Source organism: Grampus griseus (genome assembly GCF_964374135.1).
Source record: "Grampus griseus genome assembly, chromosome: 7".
Taxonomy (NCBI): Eukaryota; Metazoa; Chordata; class Mammalia; order Artiodactyla; family Delphinidae; genus Grampus; species Grampus griseus.
Window position 1 is genome coordinate 73482883 of NC_139001.1, and position 20185 is coordinate 73503067.

Here is a 20185-nt window from a genome sequence, read left to right on the forward strand (position 1 = left end):
TCACATTTTGTTGCTTGTTTCTTTCATAGTGGGTTGCATTGTGATTTGTAACAAATGATTTCTGGTGACTCTAGGTGACATCGGAGACATGCTCCAAGAAATAGTGGTGATGTCAAATAGCATCAAGAACATTCTAAAATTGTCTATGAAAGTTCATCAAGGATAAGGTCAGGAAACCTGGGCTAGAGAAGCCTCTTATTTATAGGGTTAATTTTTATAGGAACTGCTATTTGGTTTATGCGTGCACTAATTACCACCCTTCATATGGAAATAGAGTATTCAATAAAAACATTCATGTTCTGGGTATCTTTGTTCCCATTTTGCTACCAAAACATACAGTGACTGAAAGGGTAAGTGTAATAATAATTTCTGATTTTTCCTCTTGGAGTTCAATACACTATTTTAATACTATCGTATTTTTGACTAATTCAAATAATTAGTTTCAATAAAGAAAATACATGCACAACATTAAGATGTGGGTACTTTCCTAATTAACCTCAGTACAATTTTCACCTTCCTGTTCTCAATTGTGTAAAGAAAAAAAGAACAATTTACTATTTATATCAGCTAGGGTAGATTAACAATGCATATTGTTAGGCACATGTCTAAATTAGACTTTAAGGCAAACTGAAGGATTACATTTGAAGGAAGATAAAATGTGAAAACATTAGAATTGAATTTATCAAAATTAATCATTTTAAAGCGTGCTATAATTATAAAAATTTGCAGGCTCAGATAGTGAATATTATTCTTTGGGGAGCTGAAAAGTCTTGCTATCTTAATCCCTTTAAAAAATCCATTGTTGTCTCAACTTTTATGGTTTTCTATTTTAAATGTAAATTTATTGCTCTAGGCAGTGTAAGGTGATATCAACATGCTGAGAAATACTCATGGGACCCCTTGTGGAATTGTTCTGCCACCACATGAACAAATCCATTTGTAGCTCATTCTCTGAGGATTCCCCACACACCTGACAGGTGTGCCAGACAGGGATTTTTTTTCCCCATAAGCTGAAAGATGCTATGATTTTTACATTTTGGAAAGTCTATGAAATATAAGCATACAAAAAGTCAAACTTGTACTTTAAATGTTTAATATAGGAAGCATTTCTTGTCTCAAGGAACAAGTACACTGATTTTAATTATGAAATTTTGTTCATAGGAATTAATAGGAAATTGAAAGTAAAATTTATAACCAATTCTAAATTGAGGATTTTACACTATGTAAGCCCTACTCTTCTCAGTTACATAAATACTATTACCTGTTTACTCAGATATTTTTCATGTGATTATCATATACAGGATGTTGAACTGGGTCAAAATATCATCATCTCATGTCAGTCTTTTCCAAATGGACAAGCTGCTTTGTGTGAATGTGTTAGCTGAGGGAGAAATTCTATTAGCGTGAACTTTAGGACAGAGAAGTGTAACTTTTCCTTGTCACCAATATTTTTAAGTGCCTTCTTTGAACAGCGCCCTCAGCTATGAGATAGGGTGCTTCTTCCAAGGAACTTTGATTTTTCGTAAGTAAAAGTTTGGCTTAAAAAAAAATTAAAATATTCTTTGAGTAATTACTATCTAATTTCTTTATAGATATGTATCATTCAAGAATACACACTACTATATATAAAATAGATAATCAACAAAGACCTACTGTATAGCACAGGGAACTCTACTCACTACTCTGTAATAACCTGTATGGGAAAAGAATCTGAAAAAGAATAGATATATGAGTATGTATAACTAAATCACTTTGCTGTACACCTGAAACTAACACAACATGGTAAATCAACTCTACTCCAATATAAAATAAAAAATTAAATAAATAAAAAAAAAGATATGTGTTTTGATGACAGATTAAGAAACTGATCTCTGGTGCGTGCCCTAAAATTAAGAAAAACTGCGAAGCCGATTTGAATTCTTCCTACATTGTATTAATCTCACCTCTGCTTGAGTCAGAGTTCTTCCTACCCCTTATGCCAAAGATTATACTCTTCAATCTAACATTCTTATTTCCTTAATATATAAAATCATTGTTATTTTTAAATTCATGTGCTGGTGGACAAAAGAAGATTTGAGGCTTTTCAGTGTTCCTCCCAGAAAACTGGCAGCACAAGGGGAACTAGCTAGGAAATATTTTGATGTGGGGTGCTCTCTGCCTGTTACACATGCATGAACTCAGGCCAGATGTAGACCTTGTATACTAGTAGCCATTTATAGATTGATCACTGAATGACGGAATGGCCCATCAATACCTCATCTGATATGGTTAAAAGGCAGAAGTAATTCTCATGTTATTTCTGTCACTGTCATGGCTCAGTTGAATCTCTAGATTAGAAAATATTCTGCCATTGTTCAGTACTTGAGGTTCATGTTGATCAGAAACAACCTGTTTGACATGATTATTCTCACTCTGTGAAGAAGGGGGACCATTTGCTTCCCCCTATAGTGAAGCATGTTGGAGGGATCTAATCAAATTAACTTCTAACTGCATTTTTCTTGGTGACATTTATAAATATAAGGGTCACTGTGAAGAAGTAGGAGGCTAGGACAAGCTCTCGTGGGTGGTGGTGGAGGGCTCCCTGTAATCAGGAGTAAAGAATTACATGGAAATGTTAGACAAATAAAACTGCATTTGTGACTTAACTCCTTGGACCCGTTCTACATCCCATGTGTGTGCTTCACACATGTAAAGTTTTAGTTACATATTCTTTATACTAGACTGATTCATCATGAATGGAACTCTTCATCATGATCCTTTTCTTATCTGCCACATCTCTCGCTCCTACATAAAGTTTTCTCCGTATTTTTACCAGCCGAATTGCTTTGGAATTGTACCCTAGATAGTAGATTTTAAATTCCACAAAGATGTGGACTCTGCTCCACTCTCTGCTCCCCATCCCAGAGAGTTGTTCTCAGTGCAGTATTATACACATCAATCCATTTGGTTCCAGGTTTTGAACCAATTTAGTAAAGCAACCAATTAGAAATGTATTTTCATTACCATCAGGCAAACGTTTGAGATAATGGCACCCATATTTCTGGGTGCTTTGAAATGGCAGGTAAAGGAGAAGATTTGGGAGATTTCTTGCTGCTTAACATGTCACTCTGTTTTTGACAAAAGAAATCATTCCTGTTGAGCTAATTAGCAAGGTAGCTTTGAATATCTTAGAGGTAATGTATTTCTTTTTCCTGTTCCAGCTGCACTTATTACTTCCACACTTTCCCCCCAGAAACCTTTGAACTAAACAAAAGGCTCTTTAACTGAAGTCAGAGGTCATAGAAGTTTATAGGGTAGGTAGATGGACTGTACATCACCATGTCATTCAGTTCTTCCTAGTGGCATTTCTTCTGGTGCCAGGACAGAAACAGACCTATCAGAAAGCATCTCGAGCTACACTGTCTTTTTGGTTCCTTTATTCTGAGAACATTTCAAAGCCACAAGCTGAAGAAACAAATGCTTCCCTTTTCCTGGGGTGGGCGGGGGGCGGGCGGCTGGTAGGGAGGCAGTTGAAGACTTGATATTTATACGTTCATGGATTCAACCTTGCAATAATAGCATCTTTTCGCTTGGGGAAAACTTTTGATAAAAGGAATAGGAGTGGTTCAATGCTAAATTAGTTTGTGGTTTCTTTAGGGGTGCTTTGGACCCTCTTAAATTTAGGTAGCTACTTGCTATAGCAACTTTTGGGAAGGAAGCACTAACCTTGAAATGATTCATAAAAATTCACTTCGTCTGGATGAAGACCTCTGTTTTCTTTGCTCAGATTTGTTTTTAAACAGCTGTCCAGCCAGTATATATCTTTTCAGTCACTATATCCTCATTTTCTGTACATCGCTCCATTGTAATATATCAGTTTCTAGTCAGTTGAACGCCATTCAAATACAGTGAAGAAATATACCTTTAAGTTGAACACGAATATACTACAGAATTTTTGTGTTATTTGAAGGCACTGATCAAGTCCACATCTCTCCGCAGTTCTAAGGCATCTCCTCCTATTAGCATATACTAAAGAAATACAAATTAATTAATATGAAGGTCATATAAATCTCATAAACATCAATAATTTTTCATACTTTTAATAAAGAAAGATAAAAGGTCAGCAGGGGAAGAAACATGGAGATCATGCCCACATTTTCTCATCTTTTTCTTTTCATCTTGAGAAGTTTGCCCCCCTAAAGCCAGAAATAGGAGGTGGCGAGGAGGTAACAGGAACTGTCCTGGGAGAAGCTGAGGCATCTAAACTGGTTCTGAACTTTATTTGGGCAGGAGTAACCACCACTGCTTTCACAATCACCAGTTCCACTCCTGTCTCTAGGGAAAGCTGCAAATTCACAAAAATAGTTTAAAAACATTTCTCCTTTCTTTCCTTTTTTCTTCCTTCCTTCCTCCCTCCTTCCTTCCTCCTTTTTTCCTCTCCCTTTTTTTGTTCTTACCTTCTTATAATCTTTTGCCTTTTGTATGATTCCCTCCAGCTGCCCAGAATCTTCCACCTCATACATTCCCTTCTTCCTGGCTTGTTAATACCTCCTTCCCCTGCGTCATCTTGGTTTAATGGACTGCAGAACTTATATAGGGGAGACTTTTGTAAGCTAGACTCTCATCCATGTGGGCTAGTGTTTGTCTCCTTTTTCCCAACCTCTTCTATTTAATTTACTAGAGAGTGAAATAACTAGAGTTAGCAATGCAGCACTCCCAGACCTCACTTTTGGGATTAACATATGCCACCATGGAGCTGTTTATTCCATGGAGATATCACCTCAGTTGACATGGTCTCAAAATTTGGAAATTATCAAATAATAAAAGTTCTCCTGGGACTTCCCTGGCAGTGCAGTGGTTAAGAATCCGCCTGCCAATGTAGGGGACATGGGTTTGATCCCTGGTCCAGGAAGATCCCACATGCCACAGAGCAACTAAGCCCGTGCACCACAACTAAGCCTGTGCTCTAGAGCCTGTGAGCCACAACTACTGAGCACACATGCTGCAACTACTGAAACCCGCATGCCTAGAGCCCTGCTCTGCAACAAGAGTAGCCACTGCAATGAGAAGCCCACGCACCACAATTAAGAGTAGCCCCTGCTTGCTGCAACTAGAGAAAACCTGTGCACAGCAATGAAGACCCAATGCAGACAAAAAAATAAAAATAAATAAAATAAAATTATAGAAATGGAAAAAATATTTAAAAAAGCAAAAAACAAAGAAAAGAGTTTTCCTATGATCAAGAATGTAAAATCTGGGGCTTCCCTGGTGGCGCAGTGGTTGAGAGTCCGCCTGCCGATGCAGGGGACATGGGTTCGTGCCCTGGTCTGGGAAGATCCCACATGCCGCGGAGCGGCTAGGCCCGTGAGCCATGGCTGCTGAGCCTGCGCATCTGGAGCCTGTGCTCCGCAACGGGAGAGGCCACAACGGTGAGAGGCCCGTATACCGCAAAAACAAAAACAAACAAAACAAAAAAGAATGTAAAATCTGTTGGGAAAATTAATATTTTCATCCGAGATAACTTATTAAAATGTATTCTTAACTGCACTACTGTCTTTTTCTACCATGACTTATTGGGTGTAGACCACAGTTTTCTTCATTTGTCTCCTGTAGAGATTACAATCAACGTTTGGTTTAGAAGATAGTTTTACAAATGTTTGCCTTAAAAATTGCTCAGTGCTTAAGGAGCTCTTTCTGGATGGTGTTGCTAGCCTTTTTCTAGCCGAGTCATCTTTTTTTTTCTTACTAACTCGTTTCAGTAAATTGTTCACAAAAGTAGAAACATTGTCCATCTGTAATAAACATCCCTGAGAGCAGTAGCCATCACCAGAGCTGTGCACTTTTATAGATATTATTCTATTTTCAGGCTTGCTGACCTTTCGCCTCTTTATTGGTTGCCATAGTGATGATCTGAGCTCTGCTTAATAGAGCTTTACTAAAATGAAGACAGTCAATAAGCTTTTTAACAGTAATGTTTATATTAATAGTTCCTAATAACATGTATCAAAATAAAATTTAGCCATATAAATGTATCCAATAGTGGAGTTTTATTTTTAAAAACATGTTTAGGTACATGTTTATGTAAGTTGCAAATGGTTAAGTACATTCTGTGGCTTTCTTAGAATTCCTGGAATACCTTTGTGAGGAAATAAAAATATGGATGCAACTTGAAATGTAGATTTGAAAGATTATTATGAAGTGGATTATAAAACTTTTTTATAACAGCAAACTTCAGAAGTGCAACTTCCATGGTTAATGATTTCTCATTCAAAGTCAAGTCTGAGATCTCTTGTAGCACCTTGTCCTAAGAACACTCAAGGCCAAGCTGTCCTCATATGCACCTGTACAACTTCTAATGATTTCAGAGGAATCCTGCAACACTCAGAAGAAGGAAAGTTGGTGATCTGCCAAAATTCACCTGGCAAAGTAGAAGAGCATGAAATATATTTGTTTCCAAAGTTCACTTAACAGTTTTAAATATTTTACTCATTGGTAGTAGATAGACTACTATTTTTAGGCTTATAGTGAAACTTTTATGAACACATCTTTGAGGAATTTGATTCTTTTTCCTTTAGAATTAAATAATATTTGTTTTCAAATTATGTTCACATATTCTGGTTAACATGTTGTAAGTAAAATTCAAGTACATTTAGTATAATAAGCTCTCCTGGGTTGTCATTACCAAGAAGGAAGTCTGACTTAATTCCTCCTCTCATTAAGAACTAGCATATGTTTTTTGGAAGAAATCAGATAATAAATAAGTGAATCTATGATGTGCCAGGTGGTGATAAGATCCAGGAAGTTAAATAAAACAGGACAAGTGTATAGAGAGTAAACGGGGAGTGAGAAGGAAGTACTATTTTAGATAGAGTTGTCAGCCAAAACCATCATCTCTGCCTGCATTATTGCATCAGGCTTCTAATTGGGTTGTAAGTATTTTCCAGGTAAACATCCTCGCCACAAACATTTTTGCAGCTAACAGTTTTTGCCGTATAACTAATTGGCCGTAAGGTAATTTTGCCATGAAAGATGAAATAACTGGTTGACAGTCTGGTTTCATTTCTCCATTGATGGAGTACTCCTATTTTTATATTAGATAAATCTTAGCCCTCATAATGGTCTCTACAGTGATGAGTAGATGTGGTGATCTTAAAATACTGGATGATAACAATTATATCGACTTGATAGAAAAGACAGTAGTAAATTACTGGAAGTGTGAAATAAGAGAATGTAAAGCCAGATTGCATACGATACTAGAAAATGATAACATATTGGTTTGCAAATCCTTCGGTGATTTGAAGGTGCAGAGTTGAACCCACATTTCCCATGCAACTTTGGAATGTCTATCAGTAGACGTGTGACAATTTGCCAAGAACAAACAACAGCATAGAGGTTTTCGTGAAGCAATACAAAGCTCAGTTACAAGTATGCATCCGGACATTTGGAAACTGATACCTCTCTTAATTAAGGAAGAAATTTTAGCGAAAAGGTGTGATGCTGAATGAGGAGACGAATCAACAAGCAAAAACAAAAGGTATAAAATACTATGAACGAAAGACTTGGAAGACAAGTACTTAGGTACAACTCATTAAATAAAATGAGTTATTTATGCCGTATCACCATGAATCTCTTACACATTTTACATGTATTCAAATATTTTGTATTTCACTATAAAGTCTTTTAAATTTTGTTATTCATTTTTCACTGTTTCATTGTTTCCTTTTTTTTTTTTTTTTTGCGGTACGCGGGCCTCTCACTGTTGTGACCTCTCCCGTTGTGGAGCAACAGGCTCCGGACGCACAGTCTCAGCGGCCATGGCTCACGGGCCCAGCCGCTCTGAGGCATATGGGATCTTCCCGGACCGGGGCACGAACCCATGTCCCCTGCATCGGCAGGCGGACTCTCAACCACTGCGCCACCAGGGAAGCCCCATTGTTTCCTTTTTAATGTCACTTTTATTTTTTGTTATTTTATCTTTTACAGCAGAATTGCCTTATGGCCAAGTAGTTATTCAGCAAAAATGTTTGCGGCAAAAATGCTTACCATGAAAATACCAGATACATTGTAATTGGTTTCTTAGCTTTTACTTTGTGCCCCTAGTGTCTGTTCACACAGTGGTCACTCAAGATATGTTAGATCCTATCTTTTGTCTGTTCAGAACCCTGTGCCAGCTTCCACTTGGAATACAATTCACAGTCCTTTTAGCCTTCAAGACCCCACATGATCTTTTTCTTTTTGACCTCCCTGACCCCATTTCCTTCTACCTTTCTCCTCATTTACTGCACTTGAGGCAAAGATTGTTCCCGAACACTCCAAGTAGGTCTCCACCTCAGGGCACCTTGCACTTGCTTTCCTTCTGCTGGGAACATGCTTCCCTGAGATACTTCTCTTGTAGCTCCCTGCCCCCTCCTCAGAGTGGCCTTCTGTGACCAGTCTCTCTAATGTAGTGTCCCACCATCACTTTGTCTCTTTGTTCTGTTTTCTTTTTCTTCATAGCACTTATGATCTCTTGCTTTTGTATTACATACCCATCTGTGGTTGTATGAGAACATAAGCACCACAGAGCAAGGATTTGGGCTCTCTCACTCACTGCTATATTTCCATCACCTGGAATAGTGGCAGCATATTGCAAGAGCTCAGTAATTATCTGTGGCTAAAAGAATGAATGTGCCTTAAGGATGGATTGCTGAAAAATGGGGAGAAAATAGTAATAAAATGTCAAATGGTTTGGAGGTTTTAAAAAGGATCGCAGGTGCTAGTGCTTTCCATGATCCTAATTCTATCTTCCATTGTCACCTAGCAGAACGGAACTACAACTGCATCCTCACCTCAACTCCCTTTCCCCGCCTTTGCTTTTATCATAGAGAGTCTTCACCAACTAACATGAGTGCATACTGTGTAGCTGCACATTATAGATGTAAAATTTTGGTGATCGCATTTCCGATTTCTATATTACTTAACGTGGGTTAACATATGGTCCTGTTCTTTCTTTTTTTGATTACAGCATCACCAAATGCCCCAAAACTCGGACCCATGGAGCTGACCATTATTATTACTGTGCCAGTTTGCCTCCTGTCCATAGCTTCACTGCTGACAGTATGGGCATGCCAAGGTCGACTGTGCACCTACAGAAAGAAAAAGAGACCAAACGTGGAGGAGCCCCTTTCTGAGTGCAATCTGGTCAATGCTGGGAAAACTCTAAAAGATCTGATTTACGATGTGACTGCCTCTGGCTCTGGCTCTGGTATGTGCCTATTGTTCATTTTTCAATAAGAAAAACTCTACTTAAAACTAACACCCATTTTAACAAGAAAGGGCCCAAATATTCTTAATTCCATTGTTTAAAATGCTTGATATGGTACATTCTGGCATGGAAACTCCTTTCAGGATTTGATGAAGAATAAAAACTGTCCTGGCCTAAAGAATGAAGTCTTATCAATTGCTTTTTGTGCCTTTAGGTGTTCAGATTCTCATTTCCACATGCCTTCAGAATTTATTTCTGAAGCCAGAAAGAGTTTTTTTTCTCTGCCCTCTCCCACATTATGGTTAGTAATAATCATGGTTGCCGTCTTGGTCACGTTTCATGGGCACAAAATAGTTACGGGGCTTAAGCAGTTGAGTTCTGGGGAAAACATATTAGTTATGCAAAGTAGTGTTCTTTGCTTGTGATTATAAAGGTCTTTGGAATCGGTCCCCCGGGATCAAGAATGTGGTCTTAAAGCATAGAAACGGAAGATGAAAGGGAGCAGCACAGCGTTCCTGGGCTGGCTTGTGCTCCTAAGGTTATATGACAACTCTTTCCCTCTTTAATGGAACTTCAGAACCCCTGATGAAGCAGTTCAAAATACCAGGCTGTATTATGGCTTAAATGAGCCTTTCTCATAGCACAAAGCAGCTGAGGGCCTTTTGTGTTTCCGGTGACAGAAGAGCGTTGACCCCCGACCCACATCCCGTAATAACAAACTCCCTAAAATGGCAGGGGACTCCCAACTTTCATGTATAATTCCAGAAATCCTGTCAGCATGTGGTGTTGCAGAAACATGAACGAGGGTAAGCCTAATTGAGTCATTTCAGGCACCCCTGCATCCCATCTTGCTTTGGAAAGATCATTAAGGATGATTACCCCAAACAGATTTTGAGGAACTCCCTTGCCCATGGCCTTTGGGAGTGTCCAGGCAGGCATAATTAGCAAGGGCAGGTGACAGAGGGTTGGTAGCATCTATGTGGGCATCCATATTTAGCAAGAAGCAGCTTTGGACTCAGAAGTATTTATCAGAAAAGAGAGGCCTAGGGCTTCCCTGGTGGCGCAGTGGTTGAGAGTCCACCTGCCGATGCAGGGGACATGGTTTCGTGCCCCGGTCCAGGAAGATTCCACGTGCCGCGGAGCGGCTGGGCCCATGAACCATGGCCGCTGAGCCTGCGCGTCCGGAGCCTGTGCTCCGCAACGGGAGAGGCCACAACAGGGAGAGGCCACAACAGTGAGAGACCCGCGTACCACAAAAAAAAAAAAGAAAAAAAGAAAAGAAAAGAGAGGCCTAATTATGTCATCCAGAAAGCCCAGATAGTTGGCTGCTTCTGGGTTCAAGATCGCTTGCTCACTGACCAAAGCCTCAATGTTTACAACATCACTGCACAAATCAGGCGGCATGTTTTCAAAGGAGGAATACTGGAAAGAGTATCTCCAAACTGCGAAGTTTATAAAACTGAAATCCAGATTAAATTGTTGGATAGAAAGTTGACATTTTTTCTTTAAAAGTAAAACTTACTAGGATTTAATACTCTTTCCTTCCTTGAGTGTTACCTTTTGGGGCCCACTGCTCCCTAACTTCCTGAGCCCTGGCAACGTTCTAGGCTCAGAATATAGGCACAGAAAGCTCTGATTTGTGCCAAATTCCTTGAAACCTTATACAATTTATTAAAAGGTTCAAGTGATTAAATAACCATCTATTTAATCCCCACCAAACCTTTCAGTTCGTATGAAGAGGTAAGGCAGAAATATGTGTTTTGGAGCTACTTCTTGACTATACTTAAGATTGACCAAGGATTTCCCTTTCAAATAAAAGTAATGAAGATTTTATAACTGGAGACTGGATATTTAGTTTAAGAAAGCGGTTGTGAGCCAGGGCATAAAATCAAAAATTAACGTTAAGTTTTTTGGTATTTTTGTGCATCTTGAAACCTAAATCTGGACTTATTGACTGCTGGACCCTTTCCTCTTTAGATTATTCTAAGTTCTCTCTTAAAAGAGAGCCGTGAATATACCCAAGCATGGATGATTTCTTTAATGATCAACTTAAAATAGTTCTAGGCACTTTTCTCCAAAGCCAGCTGCATATGTTTGCCAGTGACCACTGGCTAACAGTAATGGATGGCCATACTGCCTTTGATCATCAGGGAGAACGGGTCCATGTGTAGCAAGGCTTCTGTCACAAAAGCTCACCCATAGGAAGGAAATCAGTTCTGCTTCTCCTCCGCTTCTCTTCCCTGGACAGCGACCTTAAGCAAGAAGCAGCTTTGTCAGATGTTGAGAGACAAAAATTATGAAGCATATCCCGACCTGGTCAGGGACAGATTTCGAAGAGATATAATGTTCGCAAGAGAGGAAAATGGACTGGTGTTTGACGGGATGGTCTTTGAGAGATCATGGTGTCTCAGGTGGCTTCTAAGAGGCTTGGTAGGTTTCTGCTTTCCTGTCGTGATATAACACTACTGAAGGATGGTGACATTTCCATAAGTCAGGCATCAGCTTCTACAGCCCCTGGTAAAAAAGAGTAACATAGCAGGGAGAGCCAAAGTCCATGTGTCTTCAAAGGAAAGCTCTAAGTGTGTAACACAAAAATTACTCAGATTATTTTTGGCTTTGAAAGATGCTGAAGCAATTTTCATTGTTTTACCTCCTCAACTTAATTGCTGTGCTCAGTACCATAGATGAAATCCTTCTTTGTCCCTGGTCTGAGGCATTGATTATGTGCCTGATCCATTTGCAGTTTGAAAACATTGGCTTATCTAGTTCTCTAGCCAATTGTTGTTGTTGTATTGTTGGTATTGTTGTCGTTGTCATTGTTGTTGTGACTGGTCGTGGTGATGCTTTTGTGAGTTTGTGTGTGTGCAAGACGAGGGGAGGGAAGAGAGAGAGATTGAAATTGTACTTTGGCTTAATAATTGTTAGTACAACTTTCATTGTGTGGCAAGTAGTGAAACTGACTACGGCTGACAAAAATATCCTGGATAGTTTGCTGCTAGAAATCTTTCCAGCTGGGGAGGACTGTAGTCATATCCCCTGAATGGTGAGAGCATAAGAATTTGGATTGAAAAACAGTGTTTTAGTTGTAGGTCTGACTTCCACTTATTCCTGGGCAAGTTTTTGACTACCACACAGCCCCAATTTTCTCATCTCTAAATGATAAAGTTGAACCAGATGATCTCAGAAGAACTTTCTGGCTGTGAGGCTTTGTGACTAATTGTTGAGATCCATAATAGCAAATTTATAGTCTGTGCTTATTTAGTCATGGTGGGTGGTTCTCATGCACATGAGAACATCTGAATAAACTGGCTCATTTCAGGAGTAGAGGTCGAAGCCTACAGGAGCTTACAGGGTTGTTGCCATAAGGGTTTCCCAGCCATCTGAGTACAATGACAACTAAACATGACTTTCCCAAATAAATTATACTGTGACCTCTTTAGCTATTTTCCTTCTAATTATAAGAGTAATAAATATTTATGGACTATTGTGGACATTAAGCAAATGTAAAGAATTAGAAAGGAGAATATCACAATTTGCTTCACCCTGATTCCACTAAATAGAAATACCCATCATAGCATTTAGCATATATTCTTTTCAGTCGTTTTCCCGTGAATATTTTCAATAGCTAGATACACTTATCTAGATGGGTAGAATTTGCTATGCTATTTGTCTTTAACAAAAGTATTTTTTCACTTAACAAGGTATGGTTTTTATTATAGCAGAAGTACTTTCCTATGTCATTAAGAAATAACTCTTCATAAACAGCACCATTATTTTTGGCTCTAAGTAATCCATCCTTAGACATAATGTTAAGGGCAAACCATTATTGAGCATGTAATAGGCCAGATACTGTGCTAGGTGCTTAACATGCTTATTAATTCTCAAAGTATCCCTATGATATAGGTAATATTATTGCCCACAGGTTTTCAGGCAAGGAAGCTGAAACTCAGAGAAGTTCAATAATTTGCCCATGATTACCATGTGGCACAGATGAAATCTGAACCCAAGCCTTTCTTATCTGTGGTCTCAACCTCTGCACTGTACTTAACAATTTTTCCATTATCAGACACTTTTCCTTACTTTTTCTATAAGTAATAATATATTAAATATCTTGACATAAATTTTTCTGCATTTTTCATTAAATCTTTAGAATAGAATTCTAGAGGTAAAGCTATTGGTTCAAAAGAACCTAAACATTTTACATACATTCAGAATATATTTTCTTTGACTTTCTTTTATTCCACAGAAAATATCCATTTGATATTTTCTATGACTGTACCTTGCTTTCAGTGTAACATGATTGCCTCACTTCATCATTGAATTCAATTCTTCACTTTCCAATTTTAACTTGGTTTTTAAAAAAATTCATAAAGCATTCTCTGTTGTACTAGGAATCATATTTTATTTTAGAGGCTAAAAACTTATGCTTTTTAACCTTTGTGTATTTAGCAAACTGACTGGCTTCAATGTGCAAATCAGAGAGATTTGCAACAATTTTGGAAAATTAGATATCTGCAGTGGCAGGCTATATTCAAGAAATTTTTATTTGTTAATATGAGAAGAGAAATCATAGTAAGAATTTGGAGTGCTTTTTGAGCATGCTTTGACTAAATTAAAGTTTGGTATAATGGTGCTTATTTCTTCGAAATCAGTAAAATTACTAAAGTGGTTAAATGTTTGCTTTTTTATGTGAAAATAATGGTCATCACGACAGTTATTTTCTGGCAATTACTTGTTTTTAATCATCGATTTCATCTTTTCTTTGGTTAGGTCTGCCTCTGTTGGTTCAAAGAACAATTGCAAGGACGATTGTACTTCAGGAAATAGTAGGAAAAGGTAGATTTGGTGAGGTCTGGCACGGAAGATGGTGCGGGGAAGATGTGGCTGTGAAAATATTCTCCTCTAGAGATGAAAGATCTTGGTTTCGAGAGGCAGAAATTTATCAGACCGTTATGCTGAGACATGAAAACATCCTTGGTTTCATTGCTGCTGACAACAAAGGTATTTTCAATCTAATTGGGTCCAGCAAATAAGATATTATGTCTACTATCAGAGGAGAATAAATAATCTCTTTGTTTTAATAAAATCTACGTAAAAGTCTGATTTCTTTTTTGAGGAAAGAAAATGCTTTCCTCTTCTCCACAGATAAATGTGCAATAAATGTAAAATAAAGCAGGGCAGACGAGTGATATGAAGTCATGATGACGCTATAGCCAGCTTGATACTTAAAATATTTGATGACTGGTCTGGCACAGGAGCTAACCAACCGGAACAGAAGCTTCAACTGGAACAGAGTTTTGGGAGAACCCTGCCATGCTAGGTTTTATCCCTTTAGTTGCTGGGTCATAAAAAGATCTGGAGGCATCTTGAGGGTTCAGGAGTTGCTTTGGGTGTCTAGGGCAAAGGAATACCATTGGAAGTTTTGAATAGCAGCTGTTAATTAAACAGGACAGAAATATTTCAATATTTTGATAACTGGTACAAAGATACCAATGAATGATAGTTGAATATTCATCTTTGTTAGGATTATACTTTCATCTGTACAGCAGACCTCAACTCCAGGACTCTAGTTTTCTATGAACATTATTAGAATGGTGGCAAGCAAGACACTTTTAGTGAAATTAATGTACTTTGAGTATGGTTTATATCGTGAGGTTTAACATTAACAACCCCAAATAACACTGCTTTATGAGATTTGTGGAATAAGACAGACCATCAACTTTTTGGTATTTAAATCAATAGTCACAAAATTTTGTGTATATGCCCAGTAATCAGGGACTAGATATAGAGTTTGTGGATTACCTATGCTCTCTTTCTTCTTTTTGCATAGCTTTTACTCACTTAGCTATGTAACAATTCCCTTAAAGGGAAACAGGGAACAAAGGTGAGCAAAACTTGATCCAGTCAATTATTTTTTATTTGTATCAGTTATACTCATGAAGAACTTTGGAGAGGTGGAGATTATAACATCAATCTAGCCACAAATTATCTGTGGCTATCAGAAACCTACCATTACCTAGGAAAATTTTAAATCTATGGTTATTTCTATTTAATATAAGCTTGATCATGAAAGTATTTATGATTCATTAGATGGCCAAAGGGAAGTTTAGTGTTATTATACATTTTGGCCATAGTTATGTTTGCTGATGATTTGTCTTTTCTGATTTGCCAGGGAGAAACTGAATAAAGCCAAGTCAAGCCAGGGAGAAACTGAGCTTAAAAAAGGAAAAGGTTCTTTCCAAATTCTTAACTATACTATTGAAAATGAAACATTTCTTATTAAGCTGTTAAGAACTTTTACTTTTTCTTCGTAACATTGAGCTAAACTATCTACTGGTTAGCTTCATTCGCAATGTTATGAAAGCAGTAATGACTACCGTTATATGGATCATCCTGATAGAGCTAATTTAATCATGACATTTATTGGATTATAAAACAATATGCACAACAAAGATCACCCTTGATTGTCTCTTCTTCAGTTTAACTGGTCTACCTGTGTCAATGGCTTACTTGTCAGTGGCTTTGATTCCAAGTGGTCTCTAACATCACTTTCATTTTCATGCATTTCTATATCTTTTGCAACATTTACAGTTTCACTCTTTAGTTTAGTCAACTGTCTGACAAAGACATTGATACGAGAGGGCAAAGATAGCCGCTGGTGTTAAGCAGGGAGAGAGGTGTAAGTGTTAGTTTTATATGTGGTCAGTTTATTAGTGAACTTTATCATGTTATGTTGATTTTTGCATCCCTAGGAAATGTTATCACTACCTGGATTTGGAAATTAAATACTTGGATAACCAGGAGCTCTTGTACATAAAGCACTAAGTACAAAAATTCCTTAGCAAATGTTCTTTAATTATAGTTCCCTTTCACTGAGGATCAAAACTGGTCAGGACTTCCCAGGGCTATTGTAGACATCTGATTCTGAAAGCTAAAGCTAAGTCTAGGGACTCTAATACCTAGAGAAATTTTAGGCTAATTTCTCGTCTGCTAAAAATCTTTTATAAACTGGATTAGCTTTGGTTAAATAAGGTAAATTATTTGAAAAGGTCTAGTAATTGTGTTTGGCACTTATATTAAGCTTTGAGGGAAATCATAAATTTCATATTTTGAAAGATGAATAATATGACCATCCTTGGAATGTTAGAGTTTTATGATAGTAATAATACTTTGTGTAAATTTGTTATATTTCTGTTTTTATTGGTACAATCTTTCTTAAAAGCTCAAGAATAATTTATAACACAACGCTGAACCTAAATGCATCTCTCAGTAGTTTCTGCCATAATGTGGTTGCTATTACCAGCAGGTATTGATATAGAGGGAATAAGAAAGGAGTAGTTCAGTTGGTAGAATCACTGCCTCACAGCTTCCTATAGCAATGGTGGGTACATGTAACAGGTTCTAATATGTCAATAGGAATTCATTGAGAATTTTCACCCTACTAACTTGGACTGTAAGTATTATCACGGAAGGAGTTAACTTTGCTTTGTTAACAACACAGATTTGCTTTAAACACTGACATTTGTTAAAAGCTTTTGGCTTCTTTCTCAACATAAACTTACAGCAACAAAATAACTTTTTCCTGTTAGATAATGGAACTTGGACTCAACTTTGGCTTGTCTCTGAATATCATGAACAGGGCTCCTTATATGACTATTTGAATAGAAACATAGTGACAGTGGCTGGAATGATCAAACTGGCACTTTCAATAGCTAGTGGTCTGGCCCACCTTCATATGGAGATTGTTGGTACACAAGGTATGTATTTTCTTTCTAATTTTTTTTCTCCTTGAATATGAAGATAGAAACACTAAGTTGTATTTTAGTGTTCAGCTGTGTTTTAGTTTATTACAATTATCAAATGTAAAGAAACACTAAAGGTATTTTATAAAGCTGAAGGTTTTGTCATGATATAGCCAACTCTCATCTACATACTTGTCATTTTGTATACTATCCATAATAATATTTTTATTCCTAGTGGCTCTATCTTTGCTATTTACAATATGTACCTGAGAGATCTTGCTTTGGTGGCAAATGCTCTATTTTCAGAGAATACAAATGATTTAACTCTTTACCTTTGATAATTAAAATAATTAGAAAGAGTTATTCTGACCTTAAAAAAATACTTATATATCATGTACTTGAACTCCAAATAATACACACTGTCTCGTCTGTTTATTGAGTTAATAGAGAATTGGCTCTAGAAAGTCAGTCTCGTCACCGTAGTGCTTCTCAGATTTGGATTCATGATCCCTTTAAACTCTTAAAGATTATTGAGGACCCCAAAAGTTTGTATATTTGGGTTATATCTATTAATATTTACTATATTAGAAACTAAAATTGAGAAATTTTAAAGTATTTATTAATTTACTTTAAGTATAATAATTAACCAATTAAATATTAAAATAAATAACATAATTTTTAAAAGTTACATAATTTTTGTAGTACAAAAGCCAATCTAGCTAAAATAATGCCATTTTACACTTTTGCAAATCTCCTTAATGTCTGGATTTTCATACCTGTTCTTCATTTAGTCTGTCCCAGTATGTTGTTTTTGGTTGAAGTATGTGAAGAAAATGTGACATCACACAGATATGTAGTTGGAAAAGAGCCTTAAGGACCCCCAGGGATCTTTGGGCCGCATTTGAGAACTGCTGGTGTAGGGTGGTAGAAGTTTGAAACTTGTTTTGTAAGAGAATATTTGCTATGTTCTTATGTGGACATAGCAATGCTAATACTTTCCCTACTTATTCAGCAAATATTTACCAGTGGTTACTAAATGTCACCTAGTGTTCTAAGCATTGGAGGCACGGTGATGAGTAAGACATAGCCACTGCCCTTAGGTAGCCTACAGTCTAGTTGGGAGGGACAGATAATGCATATGAATGAGTAAGGTAATTTAGATAGTGATAAGGGCTATGAAGAAGGCAAAATGGGATAGTCTGATGGAGAATGACTTGGAATGTAGAATGGGGGTCAGGGAAGACCTTTCTTAGAAGATAACATTTGAGCCAAGTCTTCAAGATGACGCCTTTCAGAGAGGTTCAATCTCCAGTAATGAAAAAAGTGAATATGTTTACCTTATGCTTCATAGGTAAACCTGCTATTGCTCATCGAGATATAAAATCAAAGAATATCTTAGTGAAAAAATGTGAAACTTGTGCCATAGCAGACTTAGGGTTGGCTGTGAAGCATGATTCAATACTGAACACTATTGACATACCTCAGAATCCTAAAGTAGGAACCAAAAGGTAAGATAACTTACTTTGGTAGCATACTGAGACTTATGACTGCCCATAAACATGAATGCCTGGGATATGTGTATAGGGAGGTGGGTGGAAATCCAAAGTTGGAAACCATTAGGCCCAAGAAAGCAAGAAGTCTTCTCTGGGTCACCGAGAAATCAGTGGCACAATGGTTATAAAGCAAGAAGCGTTGGCATTTGGTCATATAGAAAGTAGCTATTTGTGTGGGGAGTCCAGTGGAAAGGAATGGTGGAAGTGATGGTGATATATTATTTTTAGCGTGCCACATCTGAGAATAGTTTTCCTACAGAGAGGAGGAAAAAAATGTTAGCAGTGTATAGCTCCTCCAAAGCCTTTATATCAATCCTTCAATGCCTCGTAAATGAACTGAAACTCAGGGCTAGTTCTATACATTCAGGTCCTAACAACAGATATAGAATCAATACACTGAACTAGATAGGTGATATAATATATATATATCTATATAATATAGGTTATATAGATATATATCTATATAATATTCTCTCAATATTTAAAAATATTATGTAACATATTTACCTATAGTTGTACTTATCCATAAGTCTCCCTAGTTGATGTGTATTAAGGTAATATGAGTTGGACACAATTCCCACTTTCAAGGAACAGAATCTCTGAAAGTTAAGAACAAGCATGATTTATATAGAGCATACCACACGTATGTCAGGACAGACCCATTAGTAATGGGATTCCTGGTGTTTTCTTATTATAGCCAGACTGTGGCCATATGGCCAGCATACTTCTGTTTCCTTTCATTTGAATTTCAGGATCTGTGCTACTTTGGCATAATTCCAGGTTTCTTGACCTTGAAATCAGAAATAACCAAAACACTTTCCTGGAGTTGTTAAAGGCCCTTGAGAGTAGAGAATTTCTAAGCTGGTATAGTTAGCCTACAAGCCATATTTGAGATTCCAGGCCAGTCCCTCTGAGTCCTTCACTTTGTTCCCTGGGAGACTTTAATGGGGCCCCAGAAACACTTCAGGACAATTTATTCAGACTGGGCAGCCCTAAGGGACCTCTTCTTTTTTCCCTTTAAAAAGCAAGTTTTAACTTGTCCGTCAGGGAAGTCTGGGATGCTGGATTCCTTCAGAGAATCTAAAACTTTTAAAATATTGGGGAGAGTGTTGCATCCTCACCTCAATATTCTGAGAAATCCTCGAAATATCCCTAAGACAGCTGGGCTCAGTCAGGTCCCAGGGACTGTAGAATTTTTGATTTAGTCCTATTCAAGCAAGGCTGTAATTTTATTGGAGCCAATATATAATATGAATATATGTCTTGGAGCCAATGTATAATAACATTGTTCATTCAGAGCAGGTATTTGTGGAATGATGCTGAGCACTGTGTTGGAGTACTGGGCCCACCATGATGAATAGAACATACTCCTTGCCCTCAAGGAGCTTTCTTGGCTACAAACTACTGGAAATTGAGTTCCATCTTTCCTATTGAGTGCTTTCCAAGTATTTGGCTCCTGGCCCACAGGCTTTAACACTAGGATGATCTCTAGTTCTATTTAAAATGTTTTTAAAATTATCGTTCAATAACTAAATAAATTTATAAATAAATAAAACACACAATTATGTCAATAGATGCAGTAAAAACATTTAACTAAATTTAATCTCCATTATTGATAAACACTCCCAACAAACTAGAAATGAAAGGAAACTTTCTTAATCTTATAA

At 37.3% G+C, this 20185-nt stretch overlaps 1 protein-coding gene across 3 annotated transcripts in view; it reads left to right on the forward strand.

Moving 5' to 3' along the window:
• The window catches only part of ACVR1C (activin A receptor type 1C), a gene marked incomplete at both ends in the record, with an annotated part of 84715 nt that overhangs the window by 57529 nt on the left and 7001 nt on the right, over positions 1-20185 (forward strand). The window contains 4 exons of one of the 3 annotated variants that reach the window (XM_082657949.1): positions 8984-9223; positions 13994-14224; positions 16813-16980; positions 18317-18473. In XM_082657949.1, coding sequence (XP_082514075.1) covers positions 8984-9223; positions 13994-14224; positions 16813-16980; positions 18317-18473 — 796 coding nt within the window. The remainder of the gene's footprint in view (positions 1-8983; positions 9224-13993; positions 14225-16812; positions 16981-18316; positions 18474-20185) is intronic. The other 2 variants (XM_082657950.1, XM_082657951.1) reach the window with 2 other exon arrangements.